General features: G+C 36.7%; 1 protein-coding gene across 3 annotated transcripts in view; it reads left to right on the top strand.

The window, feature by feature from the left end:
• Nucleotides 1-25,775, top strand: part of SKAP2 (src kinase associated phosphoprotein 2) — a 119,487-nt gene that overhangs the window by 56,468 nt on the left and 37,244 nt on the right. For all 3 annotated transcript variants that reach the window (XM_064704522.1, XM_064704521.1, XM_064704523.1), the window contains 5 exons: nucleotides 14,016-14,093; nucleotides 14,817-14,900; nucleotides 23,570-23,694; nucleotides 24,600-24,663; nucleotides 25,063-25,167. In XM_064704522.1, the coding sequence (XP_064560592.1) occupies nucleotides 14,016-14,093; nucleotides 14,817-14,900; nucleotides 23,570-23,694; nucleotides 24,600-24,663; nucleotides 25,063-25,167 (456 nt within the window). The remainder of the gene's footprint in view (nucleotides 1-14,015; nucleotides 14,094-14,816; nucleotides 14,901-23,569; nucleotides 23,695-24,599; nucleotides 24,664-25,062; nucleotides 25,168-25,775) is intronic.

Genomic DNA, 25,775 nt, shown 5'->3' with positions numbered 1-25,775 from the left:
TGATGACTAAGTTAGTGTTCTGTGCTCTGCCAATTTTGCTTAAGTTCATTTCTGAATCCAGGTTGCATTTCTAGAGCCAGCTGGATAATTTAGGCTCTGTAGGACAGTAATTAATGTACAGTGCAAACCAGCCTGTTTCAGTTCCTCTTCTGACCATCAGTATCTCTAATTTTTCTCTTAATGCTTACTTTCTTTTTTTAACAATCAAACCCCCACCTTGGTCTACCTAGCAATTTTTTTGTGCTGGCTTTCCATAGATCAAGAACTACTGTTAGGAAAATTTTGAGAACTAGACAGTTGTGCTGTTCTAACACTGAGCTTTAGTTCTGTATGGACATTAAAATTGTTATGCCTTGTACAGCTGATACAGTATCATGCTTCTCTGAAATAAGTTACCAAGAACCGCAAGAACTATGATGATTGATCATGCAAATTAGCTCTTTAAGGATTTCTACTTTATTTGTCCTTAAATACAAGTTCTTCCATTTGTACCTTATAAAATATTTTCAGATTTACTCCCTTAAGTTGTCAATTTATTTGAATATTTTATCTTCTACTGTTATGTACAATGGCAAATTAAGCATGAATAGCTTCATTGATATAAAAGATTAGTATGTATTTAGGTGTAACTGGGACTATCATCCACGTTAATTCTTCTTAGTTGTTTAGAAAAATATGCTTTGATTAATATTTGCCTCTTGTGGGGGTAAAAATACCAAAATGGAGAAAAAGCCTGAAGGACTATGCAGGTCTTTGTTGTAAACTTCAGAGCTTCAGAGGTATATGTAGGTGTAACTAAATATTTTTGTCTCTTTTTAATAAAGTTTATTGTTTTTTACTTTCTCACTATGGACTTCATGGCGACTTTTTTTCTCTTAATAAAGAGAAAAATCTTAATAATCTTAAATTAGTCTTACTGCTTCAGCTAATTTTTTTGAATAAAAGATGCTAATTTACTTGTATTTACACAGATGGCCATCTCATTTTTTCATTGAGCAATATGCTATAACACATTATTTTCCTGCTGGTTTTCCGTTTCCATAGAAATTTCTTGATTAAAAAACCCTCTTTGTGTGACTTCACAATTACAGTAATTTTAACTTTAGTAATAAAAAAAGGTCAGGAGGGTACTTTTTGGTCCATAAAATATGGCAGTAGATGGTGTCTCAAAGAAATAATTAAATGGAAAAGTGATAATATGTGTGAGAGGATCTTTCTGAGAGTATTTGTAAACTTCTGATTTCTAAATGTTGCCTTCAGGCTTGGTAAGAAAAGCTCAGTGTTTGTAAAGATTATCCTGACAGCAATATGCTGGGTCAATTGTCAAGACATGTTTAGCACAGGGGGATGTATTAATCTGCTACAGCTACCACTGTAAGTGGTTGGAATAAATAGAGGGCTCAAGCAGATGAAGAGGGATTAACTGTGTAAATTGAGCAAACTCTTCAATCACTAAACCACTGATTTTGCAAAGGATTAGTCTGCTTTTGCAAATATTGATTACTGATTTGTTACTTGGAATGAAGATGATATAACTTGTGCAGTTGGTATGTAGTAAGCTATGTGAAGTGTACATCATTCATATTAATGGGATTGTCATAGGCATTACAGAAACTGACAGATTTATTAGAGCAGCACTCTTAACATTGCCATAGTTAAAGTTGTGTCAGCATTTCTATTAGAAGTTCCATTTTCTTTTTTTTTTTGTGTTCATAGATCAACTTTAATATTTACTCCATTGAAATTTGGTAATACCGCTTTATAGCTTTGACACAATTATTTTTGTGCTCTTTTAAAGAGAACTGAATGAACACATTTTATATTAGAAGAAAATACTATATATTAGTTTAAAACAAATGTTTGCAGGTTTGAATTCTTTGTTTTGAGGGCAACCTTTGGGTGATACTGTGTATGTTCACAAGTTTCATTATGCCTGGTTGGTAGAGAAGTGATGTGTGTTAGGCAGTTGCTATAAAGTGAAAATAACTGAGGAATATTTGTATAAATGAGCTCTTTTCCTTGTATAAAGGCTTGTTTTTTCCCAGTGCTGCTAGTTTATCTGATAAAAGTTATTATGTTGCCTACAAATCCTGTCCCGCTGATGTCCACAGACCACAATACTATCACTGAATACTGTCACCAGACCAAGCAATGCTTCTCTGTTATCAGGTTCAGTTAATTCATACACCATTAATGTTACAACTGGTTCACATTTCAAAAGTGGCTGTATTCACTGGGTGGTTTGTCTTTCTAATCCTTGATTAGATTTATTTGCAGACATAGGCTTAAGGAAAAATCAGGTGTGGTGTGAGAATCAAGGGACAAAAAATGGAAGTCAAATGAGTTTGGAAAAATTCCTACTGACATTTATCCATCTACTTCATCATTGTAAAAGTCTTAAGTTGTAAAATATGCCCATTTCTCTTGATGTGTCATCTTTTTCCTCTTACACAAATATCACAAAACTCAATCACAGCTCCTCTCTTGATTCAGTCTTTCCCAAATTGTGACTCCTGTTGCAGCATATGATAGTATCTGTGATTTATTAACTTCCAATCCCTTAATTTTGGGATCTCACATGGCAGATGCTGAAGAAACTTATATGTGTTTACTATAGGAAAATATAGTTTTTTCTAACTGTAAATAAAAAAATATTATTTCAGATATTTCTACTTGATACTACAGCCAGCAAGAAATGCAAGGGTCATCTGAGAAACCTTGTGTAGCTTGGTGTGGCTTAGAAAGATCCTTGAAAAATTAAAATTGATATTTCCATTGACTAGATGTCGCAAAATGGGACTTATGGGAGAATTGGAACAGTTGGCCAGATCTCCTCTCTCTTGTTCAGAGACAAACAGCTTCTGCCAGAGTTCTTGTTGCTTGTGTCTTCAAGTGTATGTTTTTTTTTTTCCTGGAACCTCCAAATGATGGAAAATATTAGTGCAATCATTCAGAAAACTTGGGAGTTGATATTGGAAGGTGGTTCTTCCTGTCATTCTCAGTATACTCCAAGGTGAATGGCAACTGAAATTTACATCTGGAAAGCTTTCAGGAAATACAGGAGTGTTCTGCTGGCTTCCCACAGTGTGCTCTGCTGGTTTCTTACAGTGTTTCCCTTGTTCTTTTCCGTTAGGTCCCATGCAATTACAGCAAAACAGGAGAGTATTTTATCTTTGTGGTAGCAACCTCCTTTTGAGAGGGGGTTTGAAAACAGCGATGTGTTTTTTGAACCATAAAACCTTTGGATTTTTATTGCCTTTTTATTACCTCTTTCAGAGTATTTGGAAATAAAGCCACTGTATAAGTCACTTTTGATTTCCTTGCCTTTAATTTTTCTCCTGGTCCTGCTCTGTAGATTGATTTTTCTATGTGCAATGTTATCATTGCAGGAGACTGTAATTCTACCAGGACTTCCCACTTCTACATACTGAATTATATTTGATATGCATTTTGTGTGCTGCTGTAAGGAAAACTTGAAAGACTTGTGTGAGACTTTCTTCTTCTGTTATTATTTTAAAAAGGCTTGCCTTTGCATGCAGACTGCATGTGTATAGTGTAAAGTCATACCTCCATCTTAAACCAAATTAGCTTTCAAATGCAGAGGAGCTTTGAGTGTGATACTTCACTGATCACTGAACAAAGCTTTTTTCTTAAATTATCAGTAGTAGAAGAAATGCATCAAAAATGAGGCAATGAGGCAGAACATTCAAATAATTTTGTGTTTGCAGGAATACATAGAATGAAATTGAAAACTCTCTTAGAACCTCTTCATTGAAATCTGCAACTGCCAGTTTTAAAGATGTGTTTTTAGCTGACTGTAGGAATTTGAATCTTTTCCTTCATACAGATGAAAGATTTTCCAGCTCCAACTAGTAATGCTAAAACTTTTTCTGATCAAGGATATGAGCTGTTGGAGCATTTAAAATGCACAAAGTGTGTATGTATGTTTCCTTTCAGAAGTTTAACAGGCCAAGCCTTTGGCCCAGAGTCAGAACAGTTGGAACTTTGCAGACTACACAGCTAATCCAAGAGGGCTGCCAGTTGGCATAAATTACTTCCATATATAAAACTTAATGCAATTTACATTGACGTTTTTGTTGGTTTTTCATGGCAGTCTGAGAATTTCCTTGTTTCCCAGGATTTCTTGGGTTTTGCTTATTGTATTTATGGTGTGTTATGCTTCTGATCAGAGCAGCAGTTAAAAGGTTCCCCTGCTAAAATATCCCTCTCACAGATTGAAATTCACGTAGGAAGATTTTTCTCTTCAGCTAAATTTGGCACTTCTCTAACTGTACTGTTCTGTTTTTTTCACGTATTTTTCTTTCCTTTTTTTTTCATTAAGACTTTTTAAAGGGGGCTTAAACTAGCTTCTAGAAACAAAACAATTTAGAAACAGATGTATGCACGCTAGAACTTACTCAGGAGAAGAGACAGGGCAAAATTTTGGGGAAATTATTAAATTAAGAGGAAGGAAATTTATATGCTTTTTGTTTTATGAACGTGTGATTCATGGAAGATCTAACTTGCATGGTATTGCCAAAATTTGGATGAGAGTTCACAGAGTTCACACTGTAGTGAGCTTTACAAGATCTGTCAAAATATTGTTGAGTAATAAATACTTGGATTACTAGGACATTGAAAGTCAAAGAACATGTATTACTAATTTTGAAATACAATTTAAAAGTTCATTGTTTAGCTTTGCAATAAATGACATTTGGCAGTTTTTCTGCCAAAACATATTAAATCATTTTTGTATCCAGTAAAATATTTGTCATTGCTTGATCTCAGTGTAGGCTTATTTACTGAAATAAAAGGGCCGGTTGCCTGTCGATGGAATTTTAGGCCCTTCCAAAGTACTAATTAAAAACATTATGACAAAATAAAAAGTAATGGGGAACTTCTACTTCTGATTGCCTCAAGTTTTTCTTAAGGTACTGAGATATGTGGGTATTTCCAAGGGATTCTTATGTGTGGGTGGCTATCTAAAAATAGTTGTAAATTGCAGAGAACAATTGTAGTATTAACTCTCCCAGGTGTTTTAGATGTTAAGCTGAAAATTGTATTTTTCACCTGGAGGTATTCAATGATAGCTTTTAACTTGTTTGATAAGCCTGTGGGACTTATTTCCTGGTAGCCATCTGGGAATACAGGAATCATGATATGGTTAAAGATGCTATCCATGCACAATTTTGACATCATGCTGGTCATACTCCAGCTGTAGACTCTTTATTCCTGGCCTTTTAATTTTCTCTGATTAGCTAACAGCACCTTCTGTGGTTCAAGCTATCATATAGATATTCTGAGTCTTTACTTAGGGTTTCTAATCAAAATTGGATGTGTGTGCTTGTCTGTGAGACAACGCTGGGAAATTTCAGCTGGCCTGCATAATTTCATGAGAATTCCCAGTGCCTCTAATTGATCCATGATGGTCTGTTTTGACTTAGTTCTGTCTGCAAAGCAAGGGCATTGTTTTTATCTCTGTGTTTTCCTGCCTACTTTATTTCTCATAACAAAATTTGAAGCTGTTGCACTGGCAGATTTGAATTGCCAATCTCTACCACTGATGCACTTTTCTGTTAGCTGGTAATTTTCTGGTAATTCAGGCTTCTGGATGACTGAAACCTGTCTTGTGCTGAAATGATTGAGTAAACCTTAGTGATTCTTTGAACAAAACTTTTGTATGCCTTACAGCATTTTTGTATGCCTTGCATTACAGTGATGTGAGTGGGAGACCTTGTACAAGAGACCATTTCTTTGCTGCTGTATCTTTCTTTCTTCTTGCCTCAGAATCTTTGAGAAACAGCAAAACTGGGAAGGCTGCTTTGGTGAAGTGTTCAGTGGCCCCTTTTCTAAGCCTGTAGGATAATGCCTGGTTACACCATTAGAAAACATCACTTTTTAAAATCACAGACACACCTCCAACACGCCCCACCCCCCGCCCCTCCATGTGCCATGGGTGTAATTTGTGAAATTTTAATAAATACCTGTGTGAAAGTTAAATCTGGATCAAGGGGTGAAAACCATGAACTCCTCTATACATTAAGATGCTATGCAAAATGTATCAGTGGGTGTTTTAGAAGCAGTTCAAAAATCATCAAAAGAATGCACAAATCCAGGACAATATTAGCTTACAAATTCAGAGTTGAGTTTGGATGGAGAGTATGTGATCCAGGATAATTCCATTTGGCTGTGGAGCCTAATGGATGGAGTCAAACTGGCTGACTCCTGTAATTTGTTAAATGAAAAAAAGAATTTTTTTTTGTCAAATGAAACACTTCAACTACTACAGAAGCTTCACTCAGAAAATGTGTGGATCAAAAAGCCATGAATGTAAGGTTTGTAAAATTTAAAATAACCACACAGTTTAGGGGCTAAATAGAAATGACTAAAAGAATTCTAACGCTAACTTCTTCAAAGAACGAGATTTAGTTTTTGTAAAGAATCTGTTGCAGTGGTTTTTAGGCTGCCTGGCTCACTGCCTTCTCCTCTGCTAACAGGAAGGAAGGGGAGAGAAGAGAAGGGTTTGTACCACTGTCCTTCGAAGGGTGGAGTCCATAAGAAATACTCAGTGTTTAAGCCTCTGAGGGTGTGGTATTAATGTTCGTAGTCCAAACTTCATATCCCAAATTAGAAAGAATTAAAACTAGAAACAGATGACAGTGCTTTAAGTATTCTTTATTAAAATGCAGTGCTGGTTCTTCATAGAGGAATATATGAAGGCAAGTTATTCTGTGAAAATTATTGTGAACTGTTAGAGACCACAATGGGTAATGCTAGGGATGGCTCCAGACTTCATAGACTAGGCAGCCTTTGGAACAAATACTTTGAAGACCAAAATACTTTGAAGACCAGTTGGTTCACTTTTTGTGAACCAATCTTTCAAAAGCTAAACATTTTCATTGCATTTATTCCAGGAATGAAATGTGTTTTCTTTAACATTTATCTTTTGATTCTTGCATGGTAAACTAATTCAGAGCTACCAGGTTTCTACACTTGCAAAATGCAGAAATTGTCTTTGTGAAAGTGTTCAAGACAGTTAATGAAACTGATGAGATCTTCTTACTGATAACTTTTCTTTAATTAGAAGCCTCTAAGAAATGGGATCTTTTTTTCAAATGCAGTATGCATTAATCTTCTCTTTAATAAGAAGAAAAAATAAATGTAGGGAGAGGATATGCTACGAAAATAAACCACCTCCTCTTTAGCCCAGATTCACAGTGCTTGTGCAACAGATGTGACTCCAGTGTATTGCTATGTACAGATTCAAAGATAATTGAATCCTTCTGTAGTAGCTATTAAAAATGGGTAAATGCTGTATTTCTAGATCAAAATGAAACTCAGAGATATGAAGAATTTGGGAAGAAGTGTGTGAGAAGGGGGGTAGGAGGGAGGGAAATAAGATAAAATTACTTTTTTGTGTTGCTAAAAACATTACTTTCTTTGCTCAACTTTAACACAAATATTTTCAGACTATCTCTGCCAATTTTGTATTGCAGCCTGAGACATAGCATAAAAGCCCTGTTCTAGAGGACAAAATAACTTATTTTCTGCATTTCCTGTCGGAGCAGGCTGTCCCTTTGTGCCAAAAGATGAGCTGGTGGGGAAGAGGACCAGCTTGGCTGATCAGGCAGCTTTTGCTGGAACTCTGGGAAAAAAGAGTTTATGACTTCCGAAAGAAGAGGCAGACAACTCAGGAAGAGTACAAGTATGTTGTTAAGTCATGTAGGGAGAAAATTAGAAAGGGAAGAACTTAATTTGTCCACTACTGTAAAAGATAATAAAAAGTGTTTTTATAAATATGTTAACAACAAAAAGAAGGCCAAGGAGAATCTCCATCCTTTATTAAGTTCAGAGGGTGAATGTTGTTATCAAGGATGAGGAAAACATTGGGCTACTTTATGCCTTCTGTGCCTCAGTCTTCAACAGAAAGACCAAACATCCTTAGGCCAACCAGCCCTCTGAGCTGGTAGAGAGGGACAGGGAGCAGAAGATACCCCTGAAATCCAGGAGGAAGTAGTTAGTGACTTGCTGTGCCACTTAGACATTCACAAGTCCATGGGACTGGATGAATTCATCCGAGGGTACTGAGAGAGCTGGCAGAAGAGCTCACCTAGTCACTGCATCAGTTTTCATCAGTCCTGGCTCACTGGGGAGGTCCCAGGTGGCTGAAGGTTGGCCAGTGTGACACAGGTTCACAAGAAGGGCTGGAAGGAGGATCCTGAGAACTACAGGCCTGTCAGCCTGACCTCAGTGCCAAGGATAGTTATGGAACAGATCATCTTGAGGGCCATCATGCTGCACACACATGACAACCAGGGGATCAGGCCCAGCCTGCAGGGGTCTGGGAAAGGCAGGTCCTGCTTGACCAACCTGATCTCCTTTTATGACCAGGAACCCATCTAGGGAATGAGGGAAAGGCTGTGGATGTTTTCTCCTTAGACTTCAGTAAAACCTTTGTTACTGTCTCCTACACATTCTGGAGCCACTGGCAGCCTATGGCATGTACCAGTGAACTCTTCAGAAAATACTGGCTGGCTGGCTGGGCTCAGAGAGTGGTGGTGAATAGAGTTACATCCAGTTGTGTTGGTACTGGGACCAGTTCTGTCTCATATTTTTATCAATGATTTGGATGAGGGCATCAAGTGCACCCTCAGTAAGTACTCAGATGACATTGAGGGTCTTCAGTGCAAAAAAAAGGAAGCTGGAAAAATAATTTTTAACAATTGTCTCATTAATGATGATTGTATTTTTTTTTTTGTTTAGAAGAGTGTAAAGAAATAGTGATCACTGTTTTCTCCATATAATCAAACTAATGTATTTTTTTCCTCTCAGTTTTCTTTTACAAGGGATGAAGAACAGTGAATTTAAGCAAGATGACTTTACCATTATTATGGTTAAAGCTCTGGTCCTCTACTAGGAAAGCAAACTGTAATCAACCACTTAACTGTTACTGAATTACACTTATCTCCACTTTGCCTGTTTAACTTCCCATAAGCATGCTAAGCACCTCTTTAGAATGCATTGACCTCTGATTATTTCTTGCTTTATGTATCCCTTAGCCCACATTGCAGAAGTAAAAAAAAATCCTATTGGTAAACAGTGCAGAATAATACAGTCTGGTTTTGTGTTATTTATTTTGTACACAGGATGAATTTTTTACATCTTTAGGTCCTCCAAAAAATCAAAATTCCAAGCACAAGGATTGAATTTCATGCTGTGAAGTGACACTGATGAAACTTGTTTTTATGTAATGGACCAAATTCACTGTTGCAGTAAGGTGAAAAATTAAATCATTCAGGCTTTTGCCTGTTTGATTACCAAGTTGCAAAAATTATAGTCGTGCCATAAGCTGTGGTTTTGTGATCTTTCTAAATCACAAGATATTCTGTGTTTGTGGGAGTTGTGCAGTGGAACCTATACATTAATACACCTATGTTAATAGCATTAATGTTTTTCTGAAGTCAAAGCATGACTGGTAAAGCTGGCTTTATGCTTGAGTGAGAGCATTTCACTTTCTTTTCACTGGAGGAATTTTCAGCCTGGCAGCAATAGTATTATAATAACTGCCAGCTGCTCACTTGGCACAAGAGTGCCTAGAACCAAGAGGAAGAGCCCAGTGCATTATACATATAATTTACTTTTCTCTAAGATGAAGGTTTAGGCCTCATAAATATTTTGATCTGGTCTTTGATGGCTTTTGTACACACCAGTCTGAAAATATTCATGTGGAGCATAACTTGCAGATTTTATTTTGGAGTACATTGGAGTAATTCCCACCAGTAGTGAAGAGCTAGGAAGAGAAATTGTTGTGGGAGATTCTTTTGTGAGTGGGTGGTCAAGAATGAAGGAAAACCTGTAAGTTTAAGCAGATGGACCTCCCTTATTTTATACCATGTATTGGATATGCAAGATTATTATCTCCCTAAATATTGGGTCATTTTGAACTAGTCTTCACATCAAAAGAATAAGGTTCAAGACATTATTTGTAAGGTAGAAACTCTGGAATGGAAATGAGACCTTTTTATATCCTCAACTCTGTGCTTGCCCACCACTGTCAGGACAATGATACAGAAATTAGGTCTGGAAGAGTAAACAGAAGCAATCATTGTGCCTTTCTGTACGTATAAACCCACACAGCTGCAAGCCAGAGAGCATTTCCTACTCACAATGCCACTTTTCTCTTGGATGTTCAAAATTGGCTTAAAAAACCACAGCGTACCAAAGGAGAAGCCAGGGGAAATTGTGATCCTTTTAACATCTTTATTTCTAAATCATTTAATGATATCTGGAAACAGAGCATACAATGCTAGGAAGGCATGGTGATCTCTGGTGGTCTCATTTTGAGAGAGAAGTTTTGCTCTGATCTTGTAGTGGGCTTGACCATAAGTTTCTCATGAGCAGGCATTGAGACACCCAAGAAAGGCAGTACCAGTAGGTGCTATCTGCATCCCCAGGATACCAGCTTCTTGCATCTCCATATTTAATTTTTTACAGTGGACAGTCTCCAGTGAAATTACAGATAACTGGAATTCAGGCCATTTCACCTGCATGAGGGAAGGAGAAGATTCTCCTTGTTGTGAGGACATCCTGGGGTATGCATGGGAGTATAACATGGGAAATTCTGAGCTCTAAAGGAGTATGTGATTAGAAGCATGTGGCTTAATTTGCTTTATGGTTCTTTACTTAAAATACATAGTAATGCCTTCTTTCTTGGCAGGATTCCTCTGTCTTAGATTCTTTATAGACTGGGCTGTCTTATTCAAAGTCTCATGCTGCAGTCAGCTAATCTCTGATCTCAGCTGCTGGTATAATGTAAGCAAATGCTGCTTTGCTGTAACAAAGTATAGTAAATATACTATAATGCTGCTTTAGTGGTACTTTTTTATGAGATTTGTGCCAAGCCTGATGTATTTCAAATTAATGTGGAAGCAATATTCTGATTGAAAGCAACTGCAAAAACCAACTTGCTATGTTAATTCCACACTTTTTGCTGGGATTTCCACATCTAGCAGTTGCAGTTCACTCTAAATCCTGTTTGAGAGATGGACAAGATAGTAAAGAAATAAAAAAAAATGGAAGAAAGATAATACAACTTAGAAGTTTCCCATGCAGAATCTCGGCAGTAACTGTAAGGAAAATGTCACTGATTCTCTCCTCTTTCTTCCCCATGTTGTTTTTGTTGTAGTACTGGGACAATGGTAATCCATGTTTGTGCCTTCTTCCTGCCACATATGCACAACACCTGTGGTTCATGAGAATCTGGGAGGAGGTGGTTCTTTCTCTTTCCTTTATGCTTTTCGTACTACTTATTCTCCCTCCTCTTCCTTCTGAAGGTACAGGGCAATGAAAGAAGGAATTTAACCAGATTTATGCTCTTTCTTTCTTGTACAGCTGTATGTGTCGTGGGATATTACAATTGGGTCTGTTTCTACTGCCCTTCGACTAAAGTTCCATCATATTTTTTGGTTCCCAGGCTTCTCTGACAGAAGGATAATAACATACATATGATCTGTTTCTGCTTCAGCTACTTACAGATTGTGAGTGGCAGTGGGGCTGACCAGCTGCAGTTAGTTTTTTGGAGTTACTGCCTCAGTTACTTTGAGGAATAGAAAAAGACATGACTTCCCTACAGGTTAAGGGTGGGAGGAGGACTTCTTTCTGCAGCGGCAGCAGACAGTGAAACACTCTTTTTCCATGCATGTTCTTTTCATTTTCAAGGAAAAGCTTTCAGTGCCCTGTTCAAAATAAATGTAGTTACAGAAAATACCATCACCAAATTTATCCTGACTTGTCTCAGCAGAAGTAGCAAAATTGAGAGTGGAATTTTGATTCTATGACACAAGTCAGTTCAGATGACAGAATAACAACACTGGGGAGTCCCCAGAGTATGTGATTCTCTGGGACTGTGTTGTCCCATTTGGTTTCACTGTTCACTAAATGATCACTGGCCAAGCTTCCTCATGAAAGCCCAAACTGATACAAACAATATTGGGTAAACTTAGATCTAAATGGCAGTTGAAATGGCTGCTTTTGTTTGTATGTTTACTTAGGTTTTATGTCTTCCTCATCTGTGGGGCTGCACTGTTCTAAGATGAGCCCTACTGGATGAGGTAGAGTTGTAAGTGTTGCACACTGATGCCTCCCAATGACCAATATAAAGCAGCACACGATCCATAATTGCAAAAATATTTGTACAAAATATTTGTAAAAAACTCTTCACCTCCCCCATTCATAATACCATCATGACATCACCTTTTAAAGTAACTGTTAAACATATCACATACCAGCCATCAAGTGTCCTTGTGTTTAATTCCCATTTAATGTTGGGCTATGATTGCATATTACCAAGCAAAGGGAGGACAGCTGTATCACTTTAAAATGCATGTTGATTCTGCTTTTGTATTTTTAACACAATAGTTAGAATTCCATAGAAGCTAAAATAGAAATTAGTATACTCCTAATCTTTAAAAAGTAATATTAATTTTAAAAATGAAGTGGGAAATATCAATGTAAGTAAAATTTTATCTACTGTCTTCTGGTGTAAAACAAAATATTTTGCAGTCTAAAGAGCTGGTTGTATTATTTAAAGAATGTCTTCTCATTTTGAGTATTTTCATGCTTTAAAAATCAGCATTCTCTGCATGTTCCTATCTCTTTCTTGTCTTTTTCGTGTCATAACTGTATTTAAATAAAACAACCATAAAACAACTCATTTGTGAACACTGAATTAAAAAAAAAAAAATCAATTTTAAGGAACAACCTAAAAACCCAGGAAATTGACATCATCTTTCAGAGACAGTGCTTGGTTCAAGGTCAGACCATTGATCTTTCACTCAAACTATATAATTTAAAGTGGTGTTTTTAGCACAGAATTTGTCTGCTAATATCAGTCCTTTTCTGTATGTGTATATTGATAGAACATAATGAGATTACATATATTCTGATGAATAATGGCTGCCTTGTAAACTTGCCACTTACCTACTGCGACTCTTATGAATATTTGATGATAATAAGTAGTAGGAACTTCACTGTGTTGCTTACTTAAAGAACCCAGCAGCGCAGGAGTACCTTTTGTTCTGCTTTTTTGCTTGGGGTAAGCAGTATGATATTTATATTAATATTAAATATTATACACATCTAACATATTCTTGTTCTTAATACTAGGAGTTCTGTTTAAATCATCTTTCTGTTGTTTTAGGAGGAAAAGGTTGAGAGATGGAAGACACAATTTTTAACATTTGAAGTTGTATTTTAAGATGAGGCTGGGTTGGCTGGTTAGTCTTGCACATCTATGAATTAGCAGTTGAGAAAAAGGAAAAAATGCAGTGAGCTACACTCACCATGTTGCCAATGCAGACATAGGTACAAGGTGTCTAAAATTAGTGTCTGTAGGTCAACAGTTTTGTAGATATCTGTACAATGTCTGGTTTATCCATTATCACCTATAGATCCTATAGGCAGTAGTTTTGTGTCATATATTGCAAATTAGGCAAAATCTGTCAGCAACAGGCAGCACCTTTTATTGTCTCTTCATCTGGTTTCTTTTTTTTAGATGTGTAATCGAGGGTCTTCCCCTTGCATGTTGTTTCAAGGTATTTTGGTGTGAAGCTGGTATGGAAAACCACATTTCTGATTTAATTGTGTTCAACTGAGATTCTTGATTGGGTTTCTCCTATTTGCACATTTGAAAACTTAGTGCTTTCATTATCCAGCTTGCTTTACAGGATATGTTTGAAACAGTTGCTGTATTATATTTCATTACATACTTTTTCTTCTGAGACTTGCAAGGCCTGTTACACAGCTATATTTTTCCTTACTCAAGTGATGAGGAAAACAGCAACAGCTCTGACATTGATAGGAAGATGTTTCATTTACTTAAAATAATCTGGCATAATAGTGAGTAGAATTTTTTTCAGTGGCTCTGGCATATTGAGAGTAAAATCCATAATTTTATTAATGCTTCTATAGCAGTTTTCTTGAAAAGCAGTGCTTTACAGAATTTCTTTTTCTTTCAGGCAATCCATTTCCTCCTGTTGCAGCTCAGGATCTTCAGTTTGTTCTGAAGTCTGGATACCTGGAAAAACGTAGAAAAGGTAAGTCTAGCTATCTTTGTGAAAGCTAGGGCATATTTAATGTCTGGGAAGTCTGTCTATATGTCTGTATTTGATGTTACACACATGAACAACTTTATACAGGAGTGATAAATAAAATGAGAAGAAGCTGAAATGTTGCAGCATTATTATGCAAAAGAAGCATAGCACATAATTGCTTCTATAGTATTGAAAGAAAATCCAATTTATTTACTAACAAAGTCATGCTGTGAAAGTCCACTCGGCCACAATTCAGAAACTTTCAGATATTTTTGAAGAAAACATTTGGAACGTATGTAGAAGTACCATATGTTGACTTCATGTTTCAGTGAGCATCAAGATTTATTTTCCTTCAAGAGGGCAAATATTGATCTCAGCTTTGGTTCAGTCAATATTTACCTTGATTCAATAAATCTTATATTGTCACTTTAATACCCACTTAATGCTGCGATAACTCTAGGAAATATTTAGGAAGTTGTTCATTATTTCCTTATATTTAATGTTACACATGACTTCCCTCTTTATGTGATTTAAAATTCTTATTTGTTTTCTTACCACCAATTTTTATTTCTAATTTTCTTCTCAGTGCCATGCATTTCCTTAGTTTCCTTTCCTTAGTGTCTTTTCCTAGCTCCTCCTCCCTCTTACCTCACCCTTGAAAAGAAGTAACACATTTTTGTTCAATAATGGCATAAACCAACATAACACATGTTGTATTAATTTCAGACCACAGTTTTCTTGGCTTTGAATGGCAGAAGCGTTGGTGTGCTATCAGCAAGACAGTCTTCTATTACTACGGAAGTGACAAAGGTACTTATAACAATTATGAAAGCAACTATATTTTAATGTATAAAAGGATATGAAAGATTTGTTGGAGTTGGAAACTGCAAAGAAAAGGTAATTTTAAGAAATGGAATGAAGCTTTTCAAAGAAAGTTCTTTTCTTTTAAAAAAAATTGGACAGTGCTGTGAATTTTTAAACTGTGTAAATATTCATCAGAACTTGTCAGTGTTTTCTAAAGCAGGGAAACTGAGGAGAAAGAAATTTAAGTTTCTTTTAAAGCTAATTTGTTTGCTAATAACAGCTGGCTGTTCAGTTTGGTAGTGTGCTGGTATTCAACTCTTTTACTAGATAGAAAATGTTCTTTCTCTCCAAATAGGATGTTAATTTGAAAACATCCTCTAGTAATTATACCTTCCAAGTTCCTTAGAGATGGTTCTATCCAGGAAAATATTAATCTAAAAGCTGCACAGTAGAGTTCTTTATTTCTTTTAAAATAGTTTATGCTCTGGAAAAGCTAGAAATAATGTATTTAACTGAAGTCGGCAATGGAAACTAAAGCAAACTTCTGAAGGTGACTTTCAAATTTAAATGGCCAGATTGGAAAGAATCTGGCATAAATGTTGTAATATTACTTTGAATTTTTGAAATTCACAGTCAAATAAAACATATTTAAATACTGTGCCATGTACATTTGATGTTCAAGGGTAAACAAAATGATGCATGATTATATCTGAGTAAATTTTAAAGTAAAATAATGTCTTCCAACACCGCCCCCCCCCCACCTCCCCCAAAAAAATTCTAGGGCAAACTTTGCATTTAATTTTTTTGTCTTTTTGTTTGTCCTTTTATTTATGAGATAACTGTAGGTAGTTATTATGTCGGCCTTTTTTAGTCAAAGACTAATATGATTTGCTCCAGTTTGTTTCATTCCTTGGTATACTGAATCATTTAAGCTTGTCCTCTCTTTAAAACCATAAGAAATAAAGAGTCAAATTGTCAGTCCAGTTTTCATTTTGCTAGTTTCCCATCATGTCCTCTTTTCAGTTTTGCTAGCATATCTGCTAAATGTTGCTTTTTCTTCTATACTCTTTTCTTGGGATTTACAGGTTGATCAGGCTTCACAAACATGAAAAATCTTTGTTTAAAAATTTTGAGATGTGGCATGATTCTGATTGGATTTGTCAGTACTGATTGATTATTTCTCTGGAAAATGATTACATGCTGTTTACTTATATATATAGTTACACATTGCCTAGTCATTTAAAAATAGCTATTATTTTTTCAGAAGATAATTGCTAGTTCATAAAGATTGTTGTTGATTATAAAATCTTTGTATTTTTGCCTGCTTTTTTTTAGGAAAAAAAAGGCTTGATTTTTTTTTAACATTCTTTTCTGTATGGCTGTGCTAATGATTACTTATGCTTTCTAGCATGTCATCTTTGTATTAAGGCAGGCATGCTGCCCACTTGGTCTTTGTCTTTTTTTTTCTTCTTTTGCAACAACCTGATTATCAAGTCTGTGTTGCAATTTTTAATACCTGTATTCAAAGTTAAGATGCATAGAAATACATTCCCTAGCACTCAGGAGGCTGGTGTCACGTTAGGAATTGACTGGGATCTCTTTCATTTATAGATCTATAGAGACCTTTTTTTTTGGCTAATGCATTTAGAGCTTTTGCAGGCTGAAGATTGTTTGGGGAAGGTCCTCCTGTCCATAACCTAATGATGTGGGAGGGGCACGTGGTCCATTGGAACCGTATTGAATCACAGAATCATTTAGGTTGGAAAAGACCTCTAAGATCAGAGTCCAACCATTAATGCAGCATTGCCAGGCCCACCACTAAACCCTGTCCTAAGTGCCACATTTGCATGTGTAATAAATACCTCCAGGGATGGTGGCTCCACCACTTCCCTGCGCAGCCTGTTCCAATACGTGACAACTCTTTCAGGGAAAAAAAATTGCCTAATACCCAATCTAAACCTTCCCTGGTGCAACTTGAGGATATTTCTTCTTGTATTATCTCTTGTTGCTTGGAAGAAGAGACTCACCCCTACCTCATTACAACCTCCTTTCATGTAGTCATAGAGAGCATGGCATAGTTGGACTCCAGGCAGTAATTCATGTAATTAATGGAGGAAGCAAACAATCAGATGCATGAATTTCTGCCCTACCTCCATTGGATTGGTGCTTGTACTGCAGAAAAATTAGTTAATCTTGGTGTCGTGACTTGATCTTGTAATATGGGATGACCAAGTCACTACTGAACTTGTCTTTGAATAAAAAAAGTTTTTCTAGACTGATCAGAGGTACTGTCTTCAGGCCTGTGATCCTATATAAAAGTGCCTGTTGCAGTGCAGAAGCAACTCACTGCCATTGAGCAGAAACTGGACACCAGCCACGGCAGGCTAGCATGCTGTCAAAAGTGAGCTGTCACCTTAATGGTTGTGGGGGTACATGCTGCAGTTCATCACGCTGTTCAGCTGCACAGTGTCAGCATGGATGAGGTGTGTGATGAGGCAATCCTGAGCAGCTCTGGCATTTACTCACTGCAACTGTTTTCACTCCCACTGTTGTGGCCAGCAGTGGTACCTGCTGTAGCGTGCTGTTGTGCTGGGGGCATCCTTCTTTTAGTACGACCCTTAATGCTGTACCAGATAACTTGGACCATGTGGAAATTCAGAGTGTGTTCATACCCATTGTAGAACAGCACTAAAGTGTGTGTGTGGTGGCTTTGTGCAAATTGTGAACCTGGTTTCAAAGTGACGAGGATTCCACACGTACTCACTCCTGCTGCCTGCGTCGCTTTAGATGGATGATGAGCTGCTAGTGCCTCTGTGCTGGGGGATGTAATGCCGAGAGGCAGCAGGGATTTCTGCCTTCATCTTGGCTTGTTTTGAATTGTGTCTGGTTTTAAAACCAGATCATAGGTGAATAAACTGTGAAAGCTATTTTGTGTCTGCAGTGATGAGTCTTTTGTTGACCAAAGTTTGATTTTTTCATGCTTAAGTATCAGTGGAAATGTAGCTGAGTAGTTAACATGAGACTATAGAATGCCTTTTTATTAGTAGTGTAGATTTGTTGTTTCCAAAGCAGTTTTAATTCTTCTGACTAAACTTCTCTCCTTTTTGGATTGGGAAAGCAAGAAGTGTGAAGTGCATAAAGCTCACAAATGTGTAAGGAAGAGTTTCAGAATCATTTACTCTAAGCTGAATGATGAAAAAGTAAGGCCTAGTCCAGAAGTATATAGTGCAGTATAAAGCCTGTGAAATACAGTAAATGGCCGTGTGTTTGTGTGTGTGTTCACCTAAACAACTCCAAGCATCTCTTCAACGGTTGTGATGCCTTCAGGCCAGTGTATTTCTTGTTTCACTGTTTTCTCTTCAGTTTTCTCCTCCATTTGGCATAGCATTGGGTAGTGAAACAATGTAATTTTTCCAGCCATATAGACTGGTCTAAGTGAATCACCTGCATTTTTTCTCTTGATCACCAATAAATGGAGTAGATGGAGAAACAAGGCTTAAAGGTTTGAGCTAGTCACATGTCAGAAATAGGTGTTGTGGGATGCACGTGTGTATTTATGCCTGTGCTGCAGTATCAGTTGCCAGCACGTGGCCCACAGCATTGCAGAGGGCTGTGTTCAAATGTCAGAGCTGGGTGGGATTTTGAGAAACTTGCCTGGTGCTCCTTTTCATCGTATTTCCTTCCATAAATCTTTTATAGTCCTCTCTTTTCTTTTCTTCCATGCAGTTGCACCCTGAATTGAGTACCCTGGTTCCCTGTCATTTTTCTATATGATCTCTGGCTGTTCCTGTGTCCTCAGACACTGAGATGGTATGGATAACCTTTCAGACCTCAAAGTGCCTGTGAATAAGGAAAGTTAATTTGTTGCTTTATAAATGATTGAATTAATGGCTTCATTACTTCTTTCTCACTAGGCCACAATGTTATATGCCCTTCTGTCTCAGCAAACTGGAGAGATCAGCTAAATGTTTAGCAAGACAGTAATTGATAACATTATGGTAATTTTTCCTCTGCTAATGGGCACTAAAAATTTATTTTCATTTTTATAACTTGAAAATGGTATCTGCTTGCCTGCCAGTAATATGATATTAAAGAGGGGTATAATTCAGAGGCTTTTAGAAAAGTCTGAGTTTATTTTTTATTTTTCAATTCCTTTAGTTTTAACATGGACATGATAGTTTTGGATTTCTCTGAATAATAAGATAGTGATGACCAGGCCAGTGGTGAACTACTTCTATTTGGGCAGAGAAGGGAATTGTGCATGCTCAACAGGACTTCATTGTAGCAGTGTGATGGCAATGAAAGGCATCTGTCTGATATGTACTGGGTCTTCTGCTGTGAGGCTGTTAAATTCAGACCTCAAGGCTCACACTTGTTGTTAATAATGTGTTATTTAAAGAATAACTACTGGATATAAGCAAACAGAATGTAAACAATTCAGTCCCCTAAATCACTTCTTCCATTTCTTAATTATTTTACAATTTCAGTTTCTCAGAGGACTAGATTAAAGGAAAAAAGAAGAAGAAAAAAAAGTTGATTACATTTCAGATCTGCTGTCTTAAACGGAAGAACTTCTGTGCATGCATTTGTTCAAAAGCTGGGAAAGGAATTACCATTTTGGAGATACTTACACTGAGCTATTTTTTGATAGCAGACATCCTGCACATGGAAAAGTATGCGAAACTACATTTAGCATGAAACCATGTAAACTGTAAAATCTTAAAGGCTCCTAATTTCAAGATGAAGTATAGATTCTAATATTCTCTATAAATACTTTATCACTCTCTGAAATATTTCTGTTTGCCTTGGTTCCTTATGTCTTTCTCTGTAACTTCTTTCCTTTCTACTATCCCAGTCCTCTCTGTTCTTCAGAGGGCACTAATTCTTTTTACATGTGCTAATAATATGAGCACATCGCCTTAGGCCTCAAATTTACAACCCAGTAATTTCAAGATCTCATTGAAGGTTTACCCTTCTTTGTTTTAAATGTTCCCATGGACTTAGTTACGCAAGGTTACTTCAAAACGCTTTTTCTCTGCTTCCCTTGAGACTCTCTTTACCCAATAGAATATTGGCCCTGTTTCTGTTAACAAAGTTTAACTCTTTTTAGGATGAATGAAGTTTATATGTGAGAGAAATGTTTAAAGCCTTTCAAAATTTTTTCAGATCTGAATTTTCTCTATGTTAAATATAGCCCCCATATTTAGTTAATTTAAAATTCTGTGGTTTTTTTTTTCCCCAATACTTAGTGCCTGACTCTCCCCTCTGCTATACTACTTTTAAATAATGATTTTAAATTCCTGTTGCAAAATGATCTACACAGACCCAGATTTATTTTTCTGTTCTGCGCCTGACATAGGAAACAGGGGAGAGAGGAGGTTGAGCAGATGAGAGCAAAGGACAGCTTATGCTGAAATGAGATTTGGCTTCATTGTCGAACAAGTTATGCTTGATGATGTTCACAGTCCTTTTTATTTTTACAAGACTGATATTACACTTTTTACATTTCTGTTTTATGTTTTTCTGGGGCAACTTAAGGGTTTTATGTGGTTGAATTGGAACACCAATTTTTTCTTGATAAAATAACACACAACAAAAATGTTATTGTGCTTCAGAGAAGTGTGTTCTATCAGCATATATCTCCCTAGTTCTTCCTCAATATGTTGTTGTATTCCTGCCTAAGCAAAACACTGGTTCTGATTTGGGGATTCAAAATGAAAATTAAACATCTGTAATGTAAATGTGCCTCTTGAAGCCACTGTTGACTCCTGCTGTAAAAACTACCAGTATCTAATTTTAATTCTCCAAGTAAAATCTTTAAGTCTTCAAAACGTTTTAATATCAGAAACTGTTTAATTCTCCCTAAAGCACAGTCTCTAGAAAATATTTCTGATACAAACAATTTAACTGGTGATGTGAAAGTTCACAGGAGTCGCTGTGGCCCTTATTCCACAAAGCATCTTGGAACCAGAAGCCCAGGTCAGTCCAAACCCGTTTAGCTGCAAGCCTGTGCCAAGCAATGAAGTCGAGGTGATTGTTGAGTCTGATGATGCCAGGATGGCTCTGCCTTCAAGCCTGCACCTGACTGCTCTGCCTGGCCAAGCAGCTGCTGTGGGTCATGGTTTGCCCCGTGGTGATCAAGGGGTGGTCTGATCCTTTTCAGCTGGTCTCCAGTCCTAACTGAAAAGGTGTATTCTGCAAGAGCAAATGGCATTTTTAGACCTCCACTGTTTGTCACCACCAGAGCAGGCAACTGAGCTATAGTTGACCTGTGTTCTGCCATTCTGTATTTCTGGAGCCATTTCTCAGGACGTACTGGGTCTTATCTCTGGCTTGCTGCCGCAGGGAGTGTGAATTCATAGAGTCTTTCAACTATAACAGGTTCTGAGTCAGGGCTGTGAAGTACCTCGTTGTCTTAGAATTTCTTCATTTGCACCACACTGGACTTTATTCAGAGGCTACTGATAAGACAATTGGAAGTAAAAGCAGCAATGCTAAGTCTAGTCTATTGCTATAATGGCCATTGAAAGACTGTAATAGCAAAGGATGGATGTATATAAATATTTGGTGGTGTATACAGGTAATTTTCATTAGCACTAAAATAGTGGGTTCAGAGAGATAAGACAAAAACCGTATAAACAGAAAAACAATCAAATGGAATATGGATGTCATGCACCATCCTCTTCCAAAGTACAGCATCTTTGTGGTTTAACTGCAATGCTCTTTGAAAGAACGAGTACAGTGCAGAGATCATTCGAGATTAGCTCTGTAAAAGTGTATTACCATAAAAGGGATCATCCATGTCACAGAGAAGCAGTCTCAGAAATAATCCAAGAGAGTAAATTTGAATACTTGCCTCATTTTTATCTTGACAAAATGTTTTTACCTTTTGAACCTGGTATTTGTTTATTCTGCCTGCGTGCTCCTATCTTCTAGGGTTTTGATAAACCTCCAGCATGGGAGAGTGAGAAATTAATGTGTTTCACTTCATCTTCTCCCTGAGGTCACAAGGGAGGGAACAATAACAGTCCTAGGCAGAAATGGATTTCATTAAAAGGAACCTAGTTAACCTATTGCAAGTTATTATTTCTAATATCTACCTTGGTGTGATTTCATGAATTTTGCATGTGTGTGCTGTTTGAAATAGAGGTGGAGGATTGAGCAAATAGAAAATACTAGTACTATATTATTAGTACTTATTTAAGACAAAATAAAACTTACTGTGGGGGAAGGGACTAGAAGTGAAAATAGAATGGTGCCCCAGATTTTCTCATATGATTGTGTTATTAGGTATTTGCTTGCCCTGGGTGAGAGTTCATAAAAAGGTGGGAAGGACAGAGAATATGTGTTGATGTGCACATAAGATTATTAAAAAGAATATTTGACTGATGAATGCCCTCATGTCCACGTATGTTCACATTGCTTTGTTCGCCAATTTTTACCCTCTCAGGAGTGGAAACAGATTTTCTTTCCTATTAAATTCCCAGAAATATGACAAAAATTTGTTGAAAACAATAGTTTTCCTATTTTATCTACTGTAGAAATTTTCTCCTTTTGTTGACAAGCATAAGCAATGGATGCTCAATTTGCACCTAAGTTCTATTCAGCAATACTTAAAGTAGTTTTGCTGCTGTGCCTAGTGCTTATTGTTAATTAATGCTTTTCTCTTCTGTGTAAAAAAAGCCCGACACCAAATGACATTTTTAAAATATGCAACTGCACTTTGTTCTTTGTTTGCCTGTGCAAAATGTGAAATACGATGCCAGTCTTCACTTGAATGCTGCACTGTGATCTGCAGGAATTGCAAAACTTAATTACTTTTACATTTTTGGTTTGTTTTTAATATTTGCCAAAATATGCCAGAGCACATAAAATCTGCTGTAGAATTTGGTTTGAAGGGCTCGAAAGGAGTGCACAGGTGCCGCTTGCACAACATGCAGTGTATTTAAAGTCAGATCTGCTGTAAGTGATACTTTTATAAACCAGAACCTTTGAAAAGTAGAATATTGTCTTTAAAACAACCACATGGCTGTACCTAATAAACTGTGGTAGGGCTCAGTACTTTTATTAGCTAATTAAACATTTGCTGTTTTGAGAGAATGGCTTTTGGAATGAACACAGATGCACACACCTGAATTTATAACAAAATTCATTCTGTATTTTTGCCATGTTGAAAGAAGGCACATCTGGGAGTGGGTGGGAGAATGTGAAAAGCAGCTTTTCCAATTGCTTAAAAAGAAGCTTGAAGTTTATTTTTTGAGTGAAGTGGTTAGTTTAGGAGGGAGCTCAGCAAGTTCTGAGCTAGACAGGTTTTCCCATTGGTTTACTGAACCTGAAAGAGACACTGATTTATAGGAAACGTGTCTTGCAAGTTCCAGTTCTTGGCTTTCCCTAGATACAAGTGTCATAACACGCACTTCTTACTAAATAAGACCACCATCTGCAAACATCCCCCTGTGGAATTCCTTAAGCATCCTACAGAAAAAATGTACTTTTGGGTACATCTTCCCTTAAAATAAAGCCTTATCTCCAGAAGCATCACTTAATCATTTTGCTACGTGTTCTTTGTAAAATTCATGAAATAGAAAACAAAATCTGAATAAACGATAACCTGCTGAGCCACTTACATTCACTGTTGTAAATGAAGCTCTAACTTTGTTTTTTATCTCCAACAGACAAACAACAGAAAGGTGAATTTGCCTTAGAGGGCTACACCATCAGAATGAATAATAGCCTTCGGAAGGATGCGAAGAAAGATTGTTGTTTTGAAATCTCTGCTCCAGATAAGCGCATTTATCAGGTTGGACTTTTTTATGTTGACTTGAAATTTAATTGACAAAGCTGTTACAATTCCAGTTACTGAATTAGCATTTCAGTGAAACAACTGTCACTGATATCTTAATGAAAAGAGGAAGCCCTTGCTTGCATATATTGTATATTCATATATTAGGAAAAAAAATCTGATTAAACATATGCATGTACATGTTCAAATATTATCTTTTTGGTCAAGAGCAAGGAAATCTATCATCTTTATCTATTGGTCATTTCAATATTAGCATTTTAATATCTATTGTATAGTGTGTCTGTGTGATTTCTTGGATGAATTAAATAGTAAAAAAAAGTTAAAATATGTATCAGTGTTAAATACATATTGTATTGGTCATGGCTTTTCAAGGAAAACCTACAAAAAGGCACATATCAGCTGTGCAATTCAGAGATCTATCAGCCAGACATCAATATGGAATGTAAGTTTAATAAGTTTTAAATATCTGAGATTGCGGTTGAAAGCCAGTTAATTAAGCTGTCAGGTAGTGTGTTGGAGTCTGACAAGAACATTTTTAAGAAAACTGTACCCAGCAGTCTAAAGAAATTCATGGGTGTCTTCTAATTGTCAAGGGCAAATTTTGTTCATCAGTTCTGGCTTTGACATTGATGAAGAGAAGCAGCTTTTTTCTGCACAGCTGCCAGCTGCTGATCAGAGTTTCAAATCCATCATCCTCTCCTTCAATTACGTAAATTTGTCAAAATTAGCTGTACATTATAAGAAGCATCCTTGCAAGAAAAGTACCAGAAGACATGAAAAGAATTGCTAATGGTTTCTGGAGGAAGTGACGGGAATGTTACATTCCCTCTTTTTTATTGCTAATGAAATTGTAGTTGTGTTTTTGACATTACTGCTAGTAGTTATTAATAAGCATTTAATAGTTTACAGCTGCCACTCCCAAAGAAGCAGAGGAATGGGTACAGCAAGTCAAATTTGTAATTCAAGGTAAGCCAGCCAGTAGAGCAGTTGCCTTTATTGCCAATACTGCTTAGTGACAATCGTTCTGTCCATTTACTCATCTGTCATGTTAGTACCTGTAGGATTCCCACATGTCCAAGCTTTGAGTAGCAAGTCCTAATTTTCAATTGTATTACAGCTTTTATATGACTTTTCTCTTTCTTCAAGATTTTTGCTTTTCTCCCAGAATACTATCTAGCTTGAAAGCTCTCCCTTATATAAGCTCCTTCATATAAACCCTTTCTTACCCCTTGAACAGTGTAAAAAAAAATAAGCAGAATGTACTGGAAGGAGCAGGTCATAGAAAAATTGTTTTCATTTTGCGTAAATTTATGCTTAGGCATTCTTTTCCACTAGATGTTAACTTTTTAAACTGCTGTTGCATAGATACGGGATCTAATGCTATTCCTGAGGAGGAGGAAGAGGAATATGATGATGTTGGACAAGTGAACAGTGACGCAACAGATGATAGCATTTATGAAGAAGTTAAAGGTATTGTTGAATTCTGTGTGACTTGTGATCATTTTGTCTTCTCTGCTTCTAGTTTGATAACTCTGAGTGGTTTAAAGGAAGTGAGTAAAGTAGCACGACGAATAAGATACTTTTAGATTTCAGATTCTGCTATGACATTGAAAAAAAATATCTTCAGTTCTGAGTGAGAACAGTTTTCTTTGGCAGGGGCATCAAAATAGCACAGAATGTGTAAAAGTGAACTCAGGGGACCTTCAGCTCATTAACATTTTCTGGTATGCAATTTTTTTTTATTAAAAAATTGAAAAGCCTTACAGCTTTTTCCAGGAACATGCCCATTATTTTTTTTCTTTATTCATTTTGGCATTTGTATTAAGCAGAAGTTCTCTGTCGTTCCAAATGTTACCAGCTTCTGCCTAGTACATGGTATTACAATCCTACAAGAAAGCAATGTGTTTGTTTGAAAAGACTGGAAATGAACTGCAAGGAAAGCAGCATGAGTGTTGACACTGTTCTGTTTCGTGTTTTCCAGCATGGCTATGATGATACAGAAACTTTTTGCTGTAGTTTTTCCAATGTGGTCAAATGATTATGCCTTTAAATGTCCAACTGTATCTGTCAGATGGCTA

This window comes from Zonotrichia leucophrys, chromosome 2, assembly GCF_028769735.1.
Source record: "Zonotrichia leucophrys gambelii isolate GWCS_2022_RI chromosome 2, RI_Zleu_2.0, whole genome shotgun sequence".
Classification (NCBI taxonomy): domain Eukaryota; kingdom Metazoa; phylum Chordata; class Aves; order Passeriformes; family Passerellidae; genus Zonotrichia; species Zonotrichia leucophrys.
The sequence above is the reverse complement of the archived record's forward strand: the minus strand, read 5'-3'. Positions and strand labels throughout refer to the sequence as shown.